The following is a 21,437-nucleotide window of genomic DNA, read 5'->3' on the forward strand; positions in this document are numbered from 1 at the left end:
AATTCATTTTTTTCCTCAGAATTCTACACACAACACCCCCATAATGACAACGTGAAAAAAGTTTACTTGAGGTTTTTGCAAATTTATTAAAAATAAAAACATTGAGAAAGCACATGTACATAAGTATTCACAGCCTTTGCCATGAAGCTCCAAATTGAGCTCAGGTGCCTCCTGTTTCCCCTGATCATCCTTGAGATGTTTCTGCAGCTTCATTGGAGTCCACCTGTGGTAAATTCAGTTGACTGGACATGATTTGGAAAGGCACACACCTGTCTATAGAAGGTCCCACAGTTGACAGTTCATGTCAGAGCACAAACCAAGCATGAAGTCAAAGGAATTGTCTGTAGACCTCCGAGACAGGATTGTCTCGAGGCACATATCTGGGGAAGATTACAGAAAAATTTCTGCTGCTTTGAAGGTCCCAATGAGCACAGTGGCTTCCATCATCCGTAAGTGGAAGAAGTTTGAAACCACCAGGACTCTTCCTAGAGCTGGCCGGCCATCTAAACTGAGCGATCGGGGGAGAAGGGCCTTAGTCAGGGAGGTGACCAAGAACCCGATGGTCACTCTGTCAGAGCTCCAGAGGTCCTCTGTGGAGAGAGGAGAATCTTCCAGAAGGACAACCATCTCTGCAGCAATCCACCAATCAGGCCTGTATGGTAGAGTGGCCAGACGGAAGCCACTCCTTAGTAAAAGGCACATGGCAGCCTACCTGGAGTTTGCCAAAAGGCACCTGAAGGACTCTCAGACCATGAGAAAGAAAATTCTCTGGTCTGATGAGACAAAGGTTGAACTCTTTGGTGTGAATGCCAGGAGTCACATTTGGAGGAAACCAGGCACCGCTCATCACCAGGTAAACAGCATCTCTACAGTGAAGCATGGTGGTGGCAGCGTCATGCTGTGGGGATGTTTTTCAGCGGCAGGAACTGGGAGACTAGTCAGGATAAAGGGATAGATGACTGCAGCAATGTACAGAGACATCCTGGATGAAAACCTGCTCCAGAGCGCTCTTGACCTCAGACTGGGGCGACGGTTCATCTTTCAGCAGGACAACGACCCTAAGCACACAGCCAAGATATCAAAGGAGTGGCTTCAGGACAACTCTGGGAATGTCCTTGAGTGGTCCAGCCAGATACTTATATACTTATGTACATGGGATTTCTCAGTTTTTTTCATTTTTAATAAATTATCAAAAACCTCAAGTAAACTTTTTTCACATTGGCATTATGGGGTGTTGTGTGTAGAATTCTGAGGAAAAAACTGAATTTAATCCATTTTGGAATAAGGCTGTGACATAACAAAATGTGGAAAAAGTGATGCGCTGTGAATACTTTCCGGATGCACTGTATAATCCAACATCTGTCTGTCTGTCCGTCCGCTATGAGAGAACTACTTAACGGATTTAGATCGGGTTTTTTTCTAGGATTTGCTTGATTTTGCGACTTCTTTCACTGTGCTATGTATCATAGTTCACATACGGTACCGATTTATTTGCGCAAGTCTGACAGAGGCACAGCAGGCCAAGAGAAGGGGGGCGGGGCCCTCCTCACTCACACATCTACCTCGTGGCGCATCTTACATCTGCTTAGCTAGCGAATGACAGAACTGCTTAACGGATTTAGATTGGGTTTTTTCGATAATATGCTTGAACATTCCAGTTCATTTTGTGACGTCACTCATTGCGCTAAGAATCATAGTTCGCTTGCAGTAGCGATATATGTGCGCTGATCCGAGACAAAGGCTGCAGTCCGAGGGGAGGGGGAAGCGTGACGTCAGGAGTGGGAAACCGGGCAGGGCCCACCTCACTGTCCTATTTCACTAATACGTGGGTGGAGCCGCGGGGGACAGCTAGTATAATAATACATATACATATTTTTTTATAAATACAGGAGGGATCTCACTATAATGAAATTCATGGGACCATAAAACTAAATATTTTAATGGAACTTTTGCTACAATGAATATGGGAAAAAAACGTATACTATTGTGACTGGGATTGCCAGTGATTTGCCATCTCTAATTGCAGTAGTGCCATTACAGCTCCGTAGCTGCTCTGCTGCATCTGGTTAAAAAGTACACCAAGAGCAAAGTAATTGGATACCCTCTGCAGGATCAGTCTTACCATATAACATGCTTGTCGCAGGATGTTTAAAACATTTAACTGTGGGCCTTTGACCTGCTCTTCCTTCCTTGAACTCTCTTGGTCTGCCACAGCGGTGATTCCAAGCTGCTGGTGTAATTCTAATCTGAAGATGGGAGCTAAAGCAGAATGATAGCCAGTATCATGGCTCCTATCTTGTGTGCTTGAGTGGTGAAGTAACAGCTCATATGCTGAATGAAGTCTTGAGACTGTACCTGCCTTTCTATACAGTAATAAAGTACATGTATTTTCCATTTTTCACTTATTTTGTTGATTGCAAAGAAAACATTCGAGAAGCAATATGAATCTTGAATAGTTCAGTATCTGCACACAACACAACTACCCACTCGGACACTTGGTGGAGCACAGACTCAGAATTCAGCAATTTATGATGCTGAAATTTACGTTTTGTTAAAACATGATGTTGTATGAACGTTTCTCCGGGCTAACAAAAATTATGCATTATTCTGAAAATTTCATAACTTCGGTAGTGGCTATAATGAGGTTTGACCTGTATATATACACACCATATATAAATCAATCATCTATCTAAATTTTTTACTCCTAAGCTTTCAACACCTATGAGGAGTCATCATCAGCAGAAAATGATTAGACATACAGTAATGAAAGGCACTATATGGCAAATGAGGAAGGCGGTGGAATAGTAAGGTGGGGTTCAGAGGGTGTTTGGTCATAAAGTATTATTTAGTATGTGGATGCTCTTCATTTTAAGCCTGCATATGCTGGGCTCATGTCCAAGTGTCTATTAATGAGGTTTTCTTCTGATAGCCACGATTCAGCCAGCTTTCTGGCACTTGTAGTATTACCCCTGAATTTTACTTGCACCGTGTCCCAGTTAAACACGTGTCTGGTTGAACTTGCATGTTCGTATATCAGAGAGTGTGTGTCTTTCCTTCTGATAACATTGTGATGTTCTTATACACTCAACACGTATACAAGAACATTGCAATGCTGTCAGAAGGAAGGACACACACTCTGATATACGAACATGCAAGTTCAGCCAGACACACACACACACACACACACACACACAGGTATATATCTCTTGTCATGCACATGTGCTTAGTGGACACCTTCAAGATTCCGACAAGGTAGGTGCTGCCACCCTGGGCTGAGAGAGGGCGCTGTTGCTAACTTCCTTCTCTTTCCCATTTCCATTGCATTTGATCTAACTATTTATCATTTCATTACATTGAGTTTGCCAGGGAAGGTACCCCAACACTTGAACGGTCATTCCTCATGTATGTTACAATATACATGGTGCCCTCCATAATGTCTGAGACAAAGACTCATGGGGGGGGGGACCATATACGAGGGAGGTTCAAAAAGTTTCCGCACTTTTTTTTTTTTTTTTTTAAACTATTTATTAAGAATTTCAAAAACAAATGACGTCCCTTTTCTACAAAGTCACATTCTTTTGCGATGCAACTTTTTAATGCTATCAGCAAAAAAAATTTTTTTGTTGAGCGCACTGCTGATTTCACATCATCGTCATCACATGAAGAGTCGGGAACAAATGTCTAAGCCACGTGTGACGAACTCCGGTCCTGGAGGGCCGCAGGTTTTCATTCTAACCATCTTCATCATTTGTGACCAGTTTTGGCTGCTAATTAACTTCTTTTGCCTGACTTTTAATTAACTTGACTCAGGTCCCTTAGTTGTCTCTTTTTCCTTTATTAGCTGCCAAACAATAATGAGACACAAAAAGAGCTGCCACATGACCAGCTCACCTGTGCCCATCACACAATATTTAGAAATAAAGAAGGGTGGAGGTCTTGGTAAGGCTGATCTCTGAGGTCACCAAAACATTTTGATGGTGTTCTTAGAAAAAAAACTGCTGTGACAGAATGAGAGCAGCAACAAGCTGTGGAATTAAATAACGAGTTTAAATTACCAGCAAGAATCGGCTTCTCATTAAGAACCTGGCTGGAGTTTGAAGCCCCAATTTACCTGGCGATCTGTCCGCTCATTTCATGTCTCATTTCTGTTTGGCTTCCCTTTAATGATGAAAAGAATCAATTCAGAGGACTGAATCCTTAAAAACAGGGCTATTAAAATGGAATGGAAAAGGAGTTAATTAGCAGTGAAAACTGCTGCCTGATTAGGAATAAGGGTAAGAATAAAAACCTGCAGCCACCGCGGCCCACCAGGAGCGGAGTTTGACATCTGTGGTCTAAGCGCTTGCACTTCTGCTCCTCTGTCAGTTGCTTTGGCACCCTCTTGACTGAACGTAAGGCTGTCATGAATCAGGGAATCGGCAGATCCAACACTCGCATTCAGTTCTCCTTCCACCTCTTCAAATGTTATTCTTCTGTTTTTCGTGAATCCATTCCATGGTTCTTTCTTCATTCCTCGGGGTCGTGGCTGTAGCCGGACCTCCGGAGCGCTCTCTGCATCTGTCACACAAGTACAGCCGTTTTCGAACATTTCAATCCACTCCTAGACGACTCTACGAGAGAGAACTTTATCCCCATACTGAGCACACGTGCGGAGTATGAATTTGTGCTCCCCGGCACACCTTCTGCCCACTTAAAAGCATGTATGACAGAACGCTGTTCGTCTTTGGTGCAATTTAGAAGTTTCACAGCCATCTTCACCACAGGGTGACAAACTCCTATAACTAAACTGCAAGGGCAGCCGGCTTGCCAGACAGAACTAGTCACATGACCCTCTCAGACACAACCAATCACTTACTCCTCTCGCCTTCACCGTTTCCAACGACAATACAGGGAGTCCACAAAGTCTCTTTACAATTTCAAAAAATTACTAAAGAGGCAATTGGCGAGATATGTTAATCAAATTTGTCCTATGTTCTCAGTCATTATCAAAGTTTGCAATCACATTGCATTTGGGTATTTCAGGTACCCTGTTGATGCAAGAGAGACTGTTGAATAAACCCCTAAAAAAATGGCTACTCCTCAAGAAAAGACACAATGAGTATCGTGGTTTACTGAAACAAAATCAGATACGCAGACTCGGCAAAACTACAGGACTAAGTATGGAAAACATCCATCGTCATGTCCGTCAATTTGTGCATGGCACAAGAAATTTATGGAGACAGGGACAGTATTGGATAAAGAAAGGAGTGGACAACAAAGAATATCGGAGGAAAACATCAATCGTGTAAGACAATCCTTTGGTTGTTCTCCTACAAAATCCATCCGTACTGCTGCCAGACAGTTACAGCTACCACGTTTAACAGTGCACACGGTCCTACACAAGAACTGGCGATGGTACGCTTATAAAGTGCAACTCCTACAGGCACTCGAGCCAAATGATAAACCAAGATGACATGTTGGAACGAATGTCTGAGGATGCAACGTTCCTCACCCGAGTTTGTTTTAGTGATGAGGCAACCTTCCATGTTTCAGAGAAAACTGAACACACATAATAATGTGAGAATCTGGAGCTCAGAAAACCCCCATGTGATATCGTGTATCGAACAAAGATACGGGACATTAATGACCTGAAGCAAAAGATCACTGATGCCATTGCCACCATTGATGACGTTATGCTACAGAGAACATGGCAAGAAATCGAGCAACTAATGGTGCCCATATAGAGGTGTATTAAATGAAGCAAAAAAAAAAAACCTTCAATATCTACTCCTCATTTTGTACTAATTTCCGCAGATTTGTCCATTCACTTGTTTTTTCAATAAAATTTTGAAATCGTAAAGATATTTTGTGGACACCCTGTATAAAAGTGCGGAAACTTTTTGCACGTCTCTCATCTAAAACGTGTTGTCATTTCTGCATGGGGGCGACCGTAATGAATGCAGATCCCCTTCGATGGAAGTCAGCCATGTGCACTTTAATCACGTCTGAATTGTTTGATTTGTAATTCTTAAACTGTGGAGCAGAGAGAGGGGAAAGCAAATGAAAACGGGTCTTTGTTCTAAACATTATGGAGGGTACTGTATACACACTGCTGGGGCTGTAAAAAAGAATGTCTTGGATTGGTCTGAAACTTGCAGGATGGACAGGTGGGGATGAAAATGATTACCAGTGCAAATGATGTGTGTTTGTGTGTGTGAGTTGCGCTCCCCTGGACTTTCCCACAGTGGGTGTAAAGGGCGAACCTCATAGAGTCTGTCAGTCCTTTGAATGAGGGAGATGTGTGGGACTGTGGGAAGGACGACTATCGTTCCAGAACATTGGCACTCGTGTTAGACGGAATGCAAACACTGTGTGTGTGTGTGTGTATGCAGTGGCCCTTTTCCTGATCTCCCCTTTTTTTGCTTCTTCTTAACTCTTAATTGTTTCTGATCTGCAAACCAGTTATTATTTAAACTCAGATCAGTGCTTGATTGAGTGACTAAGGGGGCAACTACTTTCTCACATGGGTCATTACAGGGGAGCAGAACTTTTTCCCTTCGATAAATCAAATGATCATTAAAAAACTATATATTGGTTGTCATTTGTATTCTGCTAAATTTTTTTGGAGATCGAAAAAAAAAAAAAATTTAAATGTTATGAATAAGCAAAAAAAAAAAAAAAAAAAAAAACAGGAAATCAGGAAGAGGAAAAAGTTTTCTCCACGGCACTGTACTGTCCTGTATGTATGTTGTAACAATTCTAGGGGGCGTGCCAGCCACCCAACCCGACACAGACAGACGCTAGAGGCACACTGATAAAAACAAAGATGTTTTTATTTTTTTCTTCACCACGTGGGAAACGCCTTCCCCGTTTCCCACAGGCACAACTCAGTTCCACAAACACGAAAGCACACAATACTAACAATTCTTCTCTCTCTTTGCTCCTCCACCTTTTACCTGACTCTGGCTCACCGAGTACTGTCCACTGGTCCCTTATATAAGGTACCCGTTGCTCATTGCCCTATTTCCGGCAGCACTTCTGTGGGTGTGGTGGAAGAACCACCCACATAGACTCAGGAACAGCTTCAGCACCCCCTGGTGGCACCCCCCCTGGATCCCAACAGGGCTGTATCAGACTCCATCTCCCATGAAGCCCTGCAGGAGTACGAGGTATGGCTGCCACCCAGGGGGGTGGCCATCTAGTGTTTCAGGGGAGGTAGTGTTCTGTCCACACTGGCTCCCCGGTCCTTCCATAGCAAAGGTGTCCCAGCTAGACAAGGGACCCGGCCATCTATGACAATGTACATATGTAACGGTCAAAACCCAAAGTTTGGCCAGTTCCCGAATTGTCTGGCCATTTCGCAGTTTGACCGAAAGGTGTGGCCAAAGTCCAAATTACTAGAAATGACCAGTGTATGTACTACTTTGGCCGGCCATTTCGTGAAATGGCGAGAACTCCCTGGCCAAAAATTCAATGCGCTGATGTAAGACTGTCCGCTCAAGGTGAGAAGATGCTTACAAATTTCAGATGCAGAGTCAGATGTGAGTTTTCCATTCTGCACGAGAAACTGCTCAAGGCGGCTCTTGTTCAGAAAGCGGACGCCACTTGAGACGGCCTTCCTCTCACCCAAACACTAACCTTAAGGTCAATAAAATAGGTCCCTGATGTTAAGTCACTCTTTTAGGGTTAAGATGATAACAGAAATGTGAAACCTACTTATAGACCTAATCATAATTATTGTGAAACAGCCAAGTGGCGACCACTTTCTGAACAAGAGCCGCCAAGGCTACACTTGATGCAATTGCACAACTACGTGCGTAACAAATCGCTGCTCATGCCTTTTTTCTTCTGACTTTGGCCGATCGCCCCGTGCCATTTCACAAACTGGCTGCCAAATCCCAAAATCGAGGAGAAGATTGGACACTGGTCAGTCAATTCACAGCAACATTGGCCATTTCCTGATTGGGCCGATTTCGGGTTTTGGCGGATAACATTATATATTATATATATATATATATATATATATATATATATATATACACACACATATATATACACATATATATACAAAGTTAAGAAATAATTCTTTTTTGTTTTTGTAAGGATGACAAATGAACACATCAAAAACAAAGACTTCCCAGAGCCACAAACACTCGATCTCGACTTTCCTTCCGCTAAACTGAACAAACAACACACAGTGAAGAAGAGCTGCAGAAGAAAAAACTGAATGGTCTTTTTCCAAATGAGTTTTAACATAATTAATGGAAAGGTAATTATTACCCGGGGACACTTCTACAAGTCCACACAGGAAGACTCGCAGTCCCAGATGTAGAAATCCATTATAATGAGGAAGAAAGAAGGGCCAGTGCATTCTGACTTTCTGGATGGGGTCTCATAATACCAAGCGGCCTTCTGCTTTATATAGCGCCAGCCACAACTCTTTATAGGCTTAACAAAATTACAACAAGAAAAATAAAATATATCACAATATTAAAAAAAATTGTTGGCCCTCCACAAAAAAAAAAAAGAAGACCCCACAATTACCTCAGAAATAATTATTGCCGCCCATCATTGTTTTGTTCTCTATTTAACTAAAATCTGACTTTGCTTCAGCGTTTTGATTCCACCTAATATTTCAAATAATAAAACAGACGAAAATGGCACAGACACAAATGATGGGACCCTTCATCTCATGTTTTCTTGCACAGGCACGGCACACAAGCGATTCCTAGAGTTCTTCATGAGACGTCTATCACCTGTCCACAGGTTGTGTGGTCCACTCTGCTTAAGCTGTGTCAGGTTTGAAGGGGGTCTTCTCCAGACAGCATGTCTCAGTTCTGTATACAAAGGCTGCATCAGAACAGTCCAATGTTTTCTTCTTCGCCATTCCTGGGGGCTTTTCGCTGTGTGTTTTGGCTCCTTATCATGTTGGGGGGTCCATGACCTACGACTGACACAGAGCTTTCCGACACTGGTCAGGACGTTTGGCTCCAGAATGTCTTGATGGTCTTGAGATTTCATTGTTACCTGTATAGACTCAAGGCTCCGTGTGCCAGACACAGCAACATCACTGAGCCTCCCCCATGTTTCACAGTAGCTCTACTGTTCTTTTCTTTGAAGGCTTCACTTTTATGTCTGTGGACACTGAGCTGACATGACCTGCCAGAAAGCACCAGTTGTGTCTCATCTGTCCAAAGCACATTCTCCCAGAAGCACTGTGGCCTGTCAATACACATTTGAGCAAATTCCAGTCTGGGTTCTTTATGTGGAGCCCTCCTGAGTCTTCGTCCATTGAGCCCACCGTCACTCAAAGGGTGACCAGACACTGATGGACCTTGACCTTGGAGTTCAGCTGGTATCTCTCTTTGGAAGTTCTCCTTGGCTTTTTCTCTGCCATTCTCACTGTCCTTCTGCCCATTCTGGGGTTGATTTTTCTCTTGCAGCCGCGTCCAGGGAGGTTAGCTACAGTCAATGGACCTTCAGCAACTCCATAATATTTGTAACTATTGTCACAGGAACATCAAGCTCCTTGGAGATGGTCTGCTAGCCTTTGCCTTTCACATGCTTGTCTGTCATTTTCTGTCCGATCTCCTCAGACAGATCTCCTCTCCCTTGCTTTCTCTGGTCCATGTTCAGTGTGGTGCACATGATGACACCAAACAGCAGAGTGACGACTTTTCTCCGTTTCAATCAGCTGAATGACTGACTGCATGAATGGAGACATGTGTGTGATACGCATTCAAGTTTAAAAAGTCAATCAAATCCAATTATTGAGGACGTTTTCGAGGGGTCCCAACAATTCTGTCCAGGCCATTTTAGAAGACCTTTGTAGAAGAAACAACACATGATCTCTTGTCACACTTGCTTTGCTCGATGACACGTCAAAGGCATGCAGGTAAACACAGGGGACAGTGGCTTTTAAGGTCATCACTTTTCTGGAGGCATACAGCACTTCTAATGGGCTGGAAGCAAACAAACACATTGTGGCCCGGCCCGGCCGGGACACCCCCCCCCCCCTTCTACATATGTTCTGGGGTAGCAACCATGGGCATCTAAGTAACTCCTCCAGGACGCTTGGTGGCAGCCTCCCTGGCTGACAATGGTGCCTCAGTTTCCTGTAGGGCTCCATGGGAGATGGAGTTCTCCACAATCTCCTGTTGGGATCTGGGGTGGCCGCCAGGGGGGTGCTGCATGGGTCCCTGAGCCAGCCTGGACAACTCTACAGCCCCACCTGTGCAATCAGAAACAGGTGATCAAGCACCTGGAGCACTATAAATAGGTCCAGCCACCACCACTCAGAAGCCAGAGTCGGGAGGTCGAGGACGAACCTAGACAGGAGGAGTGGCGGTGCCAAACGGGAGTGTTGTTTGATTCACTTTAAGTGCTTTTGGACTGTGTTGTGGCTGGGGGGGTTCACGGGGAAGACGTGCCCTCCAGCTGAAGAAAAATAAAGTCCTTGTGTCTTTTTACATGTGCCTCTGTGTGAGTCTGTGCCAGGTCGTGCACTATACAGCATCTAATTCACAACATTCATCCATGTATGTACACACACACACACACACACACACACACACACACAAACAACCAGTCAAAAGTTTCAGGCGACACAGAAAATGTTCACGTTTCTGAAAGAAATTGCTGCCTTTTTACTTTTCGGTGTATGAAGTAGAGGGAAAGTATTGTAATCGTCCAAAAATTCAATGTCGAGATTTTGGTAAATCTCGATGTTTTAGACCTCCCTGACTTTCTCATATACAAAGTGTAGGGAAAGTACTGGAATCCTCCAAAAATTCCATTTCGAGATTTGGATGAATCTCAACATTTTAGACCTCCCGGAGTCCGAAAATACCATTTTTGGAATTATGTCTGTGTATCTGTCTGTGCACGCGTGTAAACACGATAACTCGAGTACGCCTTCACTTGGGTCCACCAAACTTTGCATACAAGTATTAGGTACAAAACAAAGATGTCCGTCAACTTTTGGGTTATTTCAGTTTACCGGAAGTGGTACTTTAACTTTTATTCATGTAGCTGCAGAGTCTGATTTATTCAACTTTCCTTTTATAAGAATTGTTCAATATGTCCTCACAGGTGGCGCAGTGGTAGTGCTGCTGCTTTGCAGTAAGGAGACTGTGGAAGATTGTGGGTTCGGTTCCTCCCTGTGTGGATAGCGCTTTGAGTACTGAGAAAAGCGCTGTATAAATATAATGAACAACAATATTATTAATTTGATTTGTTGATGATGGTTCTTTAATGTACATGATATAAAAATATAATCCTTGTCTTGTGGTTTACTCCTCAAATATCCATCCCCATATCTGAGCTTATGAGAAACTCGAGGGGAGACCACTCCTGATTTTTATTATCAAGACACCATTACATTGATTTAAAGATATAGGCAAGGCATTAATTACCTGTGTTTATTAAGGCCATTACTGCTTGAAATGAATGCTTTTCAAAAAATGTGTTATTCACATAGGGTGGCATAGTGGTAGCGCTGCTGCCTCGCAGTAAGGAGTCCTGGGTTTGCTTCCCATGTCCTCCCTGTGTGGATTTTGCATGTTCTCCCCGTGTCTGCGTGGGTTTCCTCCCACAGTCCAAAGACATACAGGTTAGGTGCATTGGCGATTCTAAATTGTGCTTGGTGTGTGTGTGTGTGCCCTGTGGTGGGCTGGCACCCTGCCCGGGGTTTGTTGCTGCCTTGCGCCCTGTGTTGGCTGGGATTGGCTCCAGCAGACCCCCGTGACCCTGTATTAGGATATAGCGGGTTGGATAATGACTGACTGTAATTCACATATGGCTACAAAACCCCATTTCTAGTAGCCTTTCCTTCAGCGGTCAACTCTTAGCTTATCCTTCATTGCTCACGTGTTTACATGCTCAGTGGTTATTAGAGAAACCTTTGTAATCGCACTGGAGCTTCTGACACCTGTTATTCTGTGCACTTGGGTTACAAGGTCCTGCCATTCTTAAAGTACAGTTCTGGGTTCAATAATTGCCCAAATGAAACCGCTTTCTCCAGAAACATGTCGGCCTGTCGAATATTTTTTTATTATAGAATGAAGGTTATTCCACGTGAAAGATTGCCCAGAAACGGAAGATTTCATACAGTGTGCTGCTGAGCTACTCCATTCACCTTCTGACAGATACCAATTTAAAGCTTTCAAAAAGACACCCCTCTGCGGACCCTTCAGCAGTTGTGTAAAGATTAGCCAGGGACGTCTCGTCTCAGATCCCAACGGCTTTGAGGCGTTTAATAGCAACTGCAAGAGTACTGGCTGAGAAAAAAAAAAACAAAACTCCCAGATAGATGACAAGGCACAGGGGAGCCTCCTCGGTGTGACCCTCACTTCAGCCGAATGATACGAGAGGTAGAAAAAGAGCCTCACCTTCCACTAACTGTAGTTCTCTTCTGGATGCCACCAGGTAGAGTGAGCAGAACGTCCAGCGAGTCCCTCAGCACGTTCTCCTTCTGGTCCCCTGAACTGCGGTCTCCGTCCTCTTGGGACAAAGGCAACGTGGGGGGGAAGTTCCGGCGAGGAGCTGGTCTGGGGGCTGCAGGGGGTGGCGGCGGTGGAGCTCTGGCCTTCATTTTCCTGAGAAACAAGCAAACAAAAATGAATAAACAAACAAACAGATACGAAAGGCACTATACAGTAGATATACTATGAAAAGTCTCTGCATTTCTGTTAAAATGGCAGATTTTTGTAACATATACAGTCACATCAAAAAGTTTGGGAACCCCTCTCAGCCTGCATAATAATTGACTCTCCTTTCAACGATAAAGATAACAGTGGTCTGTCTTTCATTTCCTAAACATCTGAGTACTGCGGTGTTTTCTGAACAAAGATTTTTAGTGACGCAGTGTTTAGTTGTATGAAATTAAATCAAATGTGAAAAACTGGCTGTGCACAAATGTGGGTCCCCTTGTCATTGTGCTGATTTGAATGTCTGTCACTGCTCAATGCTGATTACTTGGTGTGATGAGCTCATTAAGCCTTGAACTTCATAGACAGGTGTGTCCAGTCATGAGATATAAAGGGATTTAAGGTGGTCAATTACAAGTTGGGCTTCCTTCCCTTTGACTTTCCTCTGAAGAGGGACAGCATGGGATCCTCAAAGCAACTCTCCAAAGATCTGAAAACAAAGATTGTTGAGTCTCCTGGTTTAGGGGAAGGCTACAAAAAGCCATCTCAGAGGTCTAAACTGTCAGTTTCTGTAACTGTAAGGAATGGAATCAGGAAATGGAAGGCCACAGGCACAGTTGCTGTTAAACCCAGCAGGTCTGGCAGGTCAAGAAAAATACAGGAGCGGCATATGGGCAGGATTGTGAGAATGGTGACAGACAACCCACAGATCACCTCCAAAGACCTGCAAGAACATCTCGCTGCAGATGGTGTATCTGTACATCATTCTACAATTCAGCGCAATTTGCACAAAGAACATCTGTATGGCAGGGTGATGAGAAAGAAGCCCTTACTGCACTCACACCACAAACAGAGTCGCTTGTTGTATGCCAATGCTCATTTAGACAAGCCAGATTCTGGAACAAAGTGCTTTGGACTGATGAGACACAAATTGAGTTATTAGGTCAAAACAAAAAGCACTTTGCATGACAGAAGAAGAACACCACATTCCAAGAAAAACACTTGCTACCTACTGTCAAATTTGGTGGAGGTCCCATCATGCTGTGGGGCTGTGTGGCTAGTTCAGGGACTGGGGCCCTTGTTAAAGTCGAGGGTCAGATGAATTCAACCCAATATCAACAAATTCTTCAGGATAATGTTCAAGCGTCAGTCACAAAGTTGAAGTTACGCTGGGGTTGAATATGCCAACAAGACAATGACCCAAAACACAGTTGGAAATCTACAAAGGCATTCATGGAGAGGAAGAAGTAGAATGTTCTGGAATGGCCGTCACACACCCCTGACTTGAATATCATCAAAAATCTAAGGGATGATTTGAAGCAGGCTGTCCATCAAATTGAACTGAACTGGAGAGATTTGGTATGAAGAATGGTCATAAATACCTCCATCCAGAATCAGACACTCATCAGAGGCTATAGGAGGACAGCATCTAGAGGCTCAACTAAGTATTGATGTCATATCTCTGTTGGGGTGCCCACATTTATGCACCTGTCTAATTTTGTTATGATGCATATTTTCTGTTAATCCAATACACTTAATGTCACTGCTGAAATCCTACTGTTTCCATAAGGCATATGAGATATTAAAAGGAAGTTGCTACTTTGAAAGCTCAGCCAATGAGAAACAAAAATCCAAAGAATTAAGAGGGGTTCCCAAACTTTTTCATATGACTGTAAAAAGGAATCTGGGATCAATCAGTCAGTTCAGGACTTTTTTCACCTTTATTGTGAAGCCTATACACAGAAGTGACAGCAGCGATTGATTTTTGGAACTACCCACCATGTGGGATACTGGGCCCCAGCGTGCACAGACCCACCAGCCCTGGGAAGGGTGTAGCAGGAGTGTAACCAGCACAGTACCCACCAATCAAAAACTGGACGTAATGGGCATTTCACCGTCTGAAGAGGGAGCCCGCTTATTGAATGAAGGAGTCGACCATCCGCAACTGTTCCAGCTTTGTGCATAGGGAATCCATTTCTGGACGTTTCCCATTCCCGGGAATTAAACTGCTGGAATTCCCGGCTGAACAGGAACGGCCAAGCTCGCATATATAGCGTGTAAAAGTGTAAAAATCGATCAAGAAATAACAAGAGTTATAGTTGAAAATAATTAAGGTGGCGGCATTGCTGCAACTTGCACTTCATCAGACAACAGCTTTGAACAGCAACTTGAAATTGCAATGCGTCAGTCTAAAAACTTGCCATCACAGAATGATGACAAGAAACTGGATGCATCAGTAAAAGCTGAAACGGCGGTGTTTCAGAGCAACAGCAAGCGCGGGCTTTGTTTAGAACAAGTGTATCGGTATCTGATGACTGCGCCACCTACTTCAGTGGAGGCAGCGCGTGCTTTCTCAGCTGCTGGTGTACTTCTGCACGAATGTGCGCTCTCGCCTGGACGACCGCATGCTGGACACGTTGTGCCTTCTATGCTCTTATTACCGCAACTAACTAGATACACGTACTTATATGACAGCATGAACTGCTTGTAGTTAAGGTTAGTCTTTATTGGTGTCAACATATTGCAGTAGTTTTATTAAAAATAAGTGTTGCTCACTCTAAAAGCGTTCACATGTGAGATGCCCGTGCACTGTGTCATTCCTGGGAGCCTGGGATTCCTGGGAACGACATACGGGATTCCTGAATTCCCAGGAATGGATAAACCCATCCGGGAATGGATTCCCTATTTGTGCACTACGTTTGATGGGATGGACTTCAGCTTCCCCAAGACACTGCTCAGGATAAGCAGCTCTGGAAAATGGATGGATGTGACGGTGCGGGTCCTGCACCACACTCCCTCTTCCAGATTTGGGAGCCCTTGCACCCAACACCGTCGGTAATGTAACCAGATGAGCTGATCTATGGGGACAAATCAAACTGAGCAAGGGGATGGTGCAAAACTGCTTTTATTCAATAAAAATCAAACAAAAAAAAAAAAACCAGTATCCAAAGTGCAGCGCTCAAGAATGTTTCAATAAATAAATAATTAATCTTTAAATAATGGAGATCAAAATGTCAATAAACAATTCTGTTAAAAAAAACAAGGTTAAAAACAACAGACTAGAAAAACTGTCCCCTTTTAAAAGCCTGGTGCCTTCTTCCTTTTGCTGGCGGCTCCCCTGCTTCTCCCATACGGGCTTTGCAACAGGGGAGTCGCCCTACTGGCAGCTGACCTTCTCCTGCTGGTCCGGTAGCCTTCCCGTCCCCTGGCTCCATACAGCTAATCCGTCGGACCGAGACTCGGGTTCCCCAGCGACCAGGGCACTCACGCTGGGGCTCACTCTCCCAAGCCTCCCCGGTCTTATATGGCAAGCCAACCACCTTCTGGGACACTTCAGCTCCTGAGATCGCTCAGCTGGAGCAACCACTTTGTTCAGCCCCCCAGAGTGTCGGCCAAACACCCACTCCAGGGGTTCAACCTCCCAGCTGCCTGCACTAACCGCTTGCTCCCTCCTGCACCGGCTCTCAGCTTCCTGCCTTCTCTCCTTGTTAACCTCCACCCATCTTTTGTATTTTAACTCCGCACTGGCACTCCTCCTATTTATAATGAGGACGTGGCACAGGTGTGGCGATTAGCAGCTCCTGGCATCAATCATGGACACAGGCAATCCCGCACCTGTGCACTTAAGTGTGGAAACGCTGAGGCCTGTATTGTACCCGGGAACCACTCCGACCACACTACCACGCCCTCCTCCTTAAGCCACGAGTACAGAGATTATTTATTTAAAATGACAAACAGTCATGGACCTCACTTTACCTCAATGGATGGAACTTTGTTTTTGTTATCCTTTCAACCAAAGTTGACAGTTTTCCTTTCATCCCTTTTGATATTTAAATCCTATTCCATATCTTTGGGCCTTTGCGGGCAGGAAGCCTGCCTATTGAGTTTGGGGGAAGGCTGCCTGACATGAGACCTATCCAGCAGGGTCAAGACTTGTAAAGAGGCTTACCACCAACGTGTAGCACCCACCTGGATGATGCAACGGCAGACATTTTTGTGCCAGTACACTAAACACATTACCGTATATACTCGTGTATAAGTCGGGTCGCAAAACCCGAAAAATCGATCATGAAATCAGACCCCAACTTATACACCCATTCAAAAATACGACACTTGAATTTTTTTTTCATCTTTTTGCCTCCTCCAATCTCACATCAGTTTCTCAGACACATCGAATTTTAATGCAGCAGCGCAGTTACCAATTTATTTCGCTACTTCAATGACTTTTAATTAAAACCAGCTTCATATTTTCTTCTGATCGAACGCTGTATCGTAGATAAGGGATGCTCTTACGATAAAAAGTGTATGAGATACAAGAAACACAAAACAATGCAAACGTCACTTCTGAATAGTTCAGGTATCACCGTGTGGTCACGTAGGCACAATACATAGAAAAGAAAGGCCGTGGTCTCCGTGGTTCCTCTTTCAGCTGGGCGTTAGCATATCAATCTCTTGGACCAATAACGTGAGTTTTCCGCATTCGACTTGTACGACTGACATAATAAAATTCTGGAAATTATATGGTAAAAATCAAGCCCCGACCTATCCACGGGAGAACTTATCCGCAAGTATATACGGTAATCGTATTCGTGACCAGCATCCTCAATGACACCCCACATTCCTATAATACCAGTCTCTATTTTTTCCAAGTTTAGTGGCCCCTCATATTCTGTAAGTAAGACTGGGGGTGTGTGGGGCTGTATTCACTCCCAGTCCAGGAGGGCCGCCATGGCTGCAGGTTTTCATTCCCACCAGTTTCCTAATTAGAAGTCAGTCCTTGCTGATAATGAAGAGCTGGTATTTTAATGGGATGGCTTCTTGGTGCTTTCATTCACCCAGGACACATTTTAATTACATTGTACAGCAGGGGTTCTCAAGAAGAGTCTTGGAGGGTCTCAATGGCTTGCAGGTGTTCACTCCAACCAATTTCTTAATTGGAACCTTAATTTGGGGGGGGGGGGGGGGCTTCATTTTAGTTAACTCCATTTTTGACAATTTAGAACCCTCACCTGTCTATTTTACATTTAGAGTGCTGCGTTTAGCCACCAAATTAGCCTCCTCAGCGTAATGTTTGCCCCCAGAATAAGAAGCCAAAAACAATGAATTGGTTACCAACAGAACAAATGTTATTATGAGCAACAGAAACATGGAAATACCAGGACATCCATGTAAATTGAGTGGGAAAGGCCCGTCGAGTGTCCACTGCTGTTCTCATGCAGATTTAGTACACGTCCTTCATGAGATGCATTTTAAAACTGTCACAGCACACCACCCAATGTCACAATCGGAGCAGTACAAGTGTTTCATTGTGCGCTCCTCTTGTAAACTTTTGTGTGTTTCGTGACCATGAGGGGAGGGGAGAAGGTCAGTGCCTGATCCACATTACTGATGGGCCCCCTTGTGTTATTGTAGCCTAGCACAGCACAAGGCTTAGTGACATTTTCCCTGATATGAACATTGACTGTTGCTGCCTTGTGAACAGCACTTAGTGGGCTAACATCTTTCTTGTCCTTCTACTTGATTACAATCATTTTGCCTTTTTGTCACAGTGTTACATGCACCACAATGAACCTTCAGGCGACCAGATACACCGAGCATATCACAGCAACCCAGTCGTACAGCGCCATCTGCATCACTTTCACTATATGTGACAACGTCGGGTGACCAATTCACATCATCATTACTCGCGCTTGATGTTGAGGGTGTTTCGTGATGTTGGGGTGTTACGTGACTGACCTTACAGGTACTGCGGTCTGTAATTACACTCTGTTGGGCAGAGCAATTAGAAACAATTCAGGATTTTTGTTTTGCACGAGCACGTCATTTCAACCACAAGATGGCAGCATAATACTGTCCCAAGAATTATTCAGCAACTGTAGAGAAAAGCCATCACAAAATGACACCTTTTATTGGCTAACTAAAAAGATTATAATATGCAAGCTTTCGAGGCAACTCAGGCCCCTTCTTCAGGCAAGATGTAATCTGAAGAAGGGGCCTGAGTTGCCTCGGAAACTTGCATATTGTAATCTTTTTACTTAGCCAAAAAAAGGTGTCATTTTGCTTGGCTTTTCTCTACAGAAAAACGGAGTGGTGGCTCTGAGGCTAGGGATCTGCACCGGCAATCGGAAGGTTGCGGTTCAAATCCCGTAAATGCCAATAGGACTCTGCTCTGTTGGCCCTTGAGCAAGGCCCTTAACCAGCAATTGCTGAGCGCTTTGAGTAGTGAGAAAAACGCTATATAATGCAAAGAATTTTTTTTTTTATTTTACATTCATAATGGCTAACATGGTACAATTCCCTAGTACTTCAGCGACTGTGACACCCAAGTCAGAATTTTTCTTTTCTTTCTTTGTAATTTTCTTGCTTTAATAGTCAATCTGGTGTATGTTAAGACCAAAGTGTGTGTGTATATTTATTTATTTACTTACTCGTCTACCTATTTCTTTAAAGAGCTTCTGTAAAAAGCCAAAATTTGCCCCTGGGGACAAACAAAGTTCTCTCTATTTGTCTTTTTCTTCTATAGCACCTTCTCCATCTGTGTTTTTATCTTTTCATTATCTAGCACCTTCTCTATCTTTCTTATTATATAGTACCTTCTCTATCATAGTTGGCTTGCAGGAGCGATATATTCGCACTAATCAGAGAGAGATGCAGTAGGGCCAAGGGGAGTGGGGATGCTTGACGTCAGGAGTGGGGAGCGGAGCTAAGCAGGGCCCTCCTCACTGTCCTGTTTCACTATTACCCAACGATTCCTGCGATCTCTCCATCAGAGAGGACTTTACCTTAGGCAGGCAGAACAACTTGGCAGGTGGGCAGTGGCACCAAATCCCACATTTGAGTGCCGAGAAGAGAAACAAGAAGAGGAGGCAAGGGACTATACTGTACATCTCATCCGAAGGACAGTGCCATTTTACAGCACAGTGTCCCCACCACTGTGATTCCCCATTCAGACCACAAGATAAGCGCTCCCTGCTGGCCTCACCAATACCTCTTCCAGCAGCAAGCCAAGCTTTTTCCAAGATAGTCTCCCACCCAAGTACTGGCCAGGCCTGAACAGGCTTATCTTCAGGTGGATGACCTCTTCTGAAATGCAGGTGGTGTGGAAAATAATGTATTTTTAGGTTGTAGAAGGTCCGCCCGGCTACAGACAGACACACGATGTCCAAAACACACACGTTGATTCTCCTCTCCCTTAGTTGCACAATACAATAATTCTTTGCATTTATATAGCGCTTTCTCACTACTCAAAGCGCTCAGCAATTGCAGGTTAAGGGCCTTGCTCAAAGGCCCAACAGAGCAGAGTCCCTATTGGCATTTACAGGATTCGAACTGGCAACTTTCCGATTGCCAATGTAGATCTCTAGCCTCAGAGCCACCACTCCACCATGCATAAATCAGCACTCTAACTCAGTCTTTTTTACTTCTTTTCTCTTTCTTTTCTTCTCTTCTGCCGTCTCCACTCCTCTCCCGCAAGCTCTGTCCTCTGCCACCCAACGCCGGCTCGTCTCCTGGAGTGAGGCGGCCCCCTTTATACTGCTCCAGGTGCCTCTCGATTAACTTCGGCAGCACTTCCGGGTGTGTGGCGGAAGTGCTGCAGATCTTACTTCTGGAGTTGTCCAGGCACTCCCTGGCGATGGGCATGGACCCCAACAATTTCAAACTTCAAAGCCCCAAACCAATGGCCCCGATGCAACCCAGGGGGGGCTGCCCTCTCATGTCCCGGGGAATGAATTGCCCTTCACTCAGTTCCCTGCTCTTCCAGGCCTCCTGTCAAGGTACGATCCCCGGCCATCAATCACACGGTCTAGAGCAGTGTTTCCCAACCTCGGTCCTGAGGACCCCCTGTGGCTGCAGGTTTTTGTTCCAATCAGATTCCTAATCAGTGACAACACCTGATAACACTGAGCTCATTTAATTAGCTGGGATTATTTTTCTTTGATTCTACATTCAGAAAAGCACAGCAGCATGATTTTCACATTTAGAAGATATTTAGAAATATTTCCATTTTTGCTATTGATTTAAATGCTGAACTCTCTTTTGTTGATTTCATTATATTTTGCCCTTTCTCTGCAGTTTTTCCCCTTCATTGTATCTTAATAATGACAATTTGAAATGAGCAGAGCAGACGCGCTGGCAAACAACACGGAATAATCAAAGGCTGCAAGTACTTTAGCCTCAGACCCACTAATTAGTAAATAATGGATTAATGAAACAATTAGAAAAGTAGAATGAAAATCAGATGAAAATATTGTTAAAAAGAAAAAATACATATATATATATATATATATATATATATAATATATATATATATATATATACACACACATATATTATATATATATATATATATATCTATATATAATATATATATATATACACACACACACACACACATACATATATATATATATATATATATATATATATATATATATATATTATATATATATAGATATATATATATATATATATATATATATATATATAAATACACACACACATATATAATATATATATATATATATATTATATATATATTATATATATATATTATATATGTTTTTTTTTTTACCAAACTTAGTTTTCTGATTTCTATATTGTTCCCAAAACACAGAACTTGGGAAATAACACATCACTTAATTAGCCCAGGAGTCCAATTAAAAACAGAAGCAGGTTGGAACAAAAACCTGCAGCCACAGGGGGTCCCCAGGACCGAGTTTGGGAAACACTGAGGGCTTAAAAATAGAGGAGAACCCCAAAATGTTCAATGCCTTACATAACTAAACATCAAGACGAGTCAAACAGTAGGCC

At 43.6% G+C, this 21,437-nt stretch overlaps 1 protein-coding gene across 1 annotated transcript in view; it reads right to left on the reverse strand.

Annotated features, from left to right (window-relative positions):
- The window catches only part of cobl (cordon-bleu WH2 repeat protein), a 333,465-nt gene that overhangs the window by 226,864 nt on the left and 85,164 nt on the right, over positions 1-21,437 (reverse strand). Inside the window, exon 3 of the mRNA XM_051936126.1 lies at positions 12,369-12,575. Within this exon, the coding sequence (XP_051792086.1) occupies positions 12,369-12,575 (207 nt within the window). The remainder of the gene's footprint in view (positions 1-12,368; positions 12,576-21,437) is intronic.

This window comes from Erpetoichthys calabaricus, chromosome 13, assembly GCF_900747795.2.
Source record: "Erpetoichthys calabaricus chromosome 13, fErpCal1.3, whole genome shotgun sequence".
Classification (NCBI taxonomy): Eukaryota; Metazoa; Chordata; class Cladistia; order Polypteriformes; family Polypteridae; genus Erpetoichthys; species Erpetoichthys calabaricus.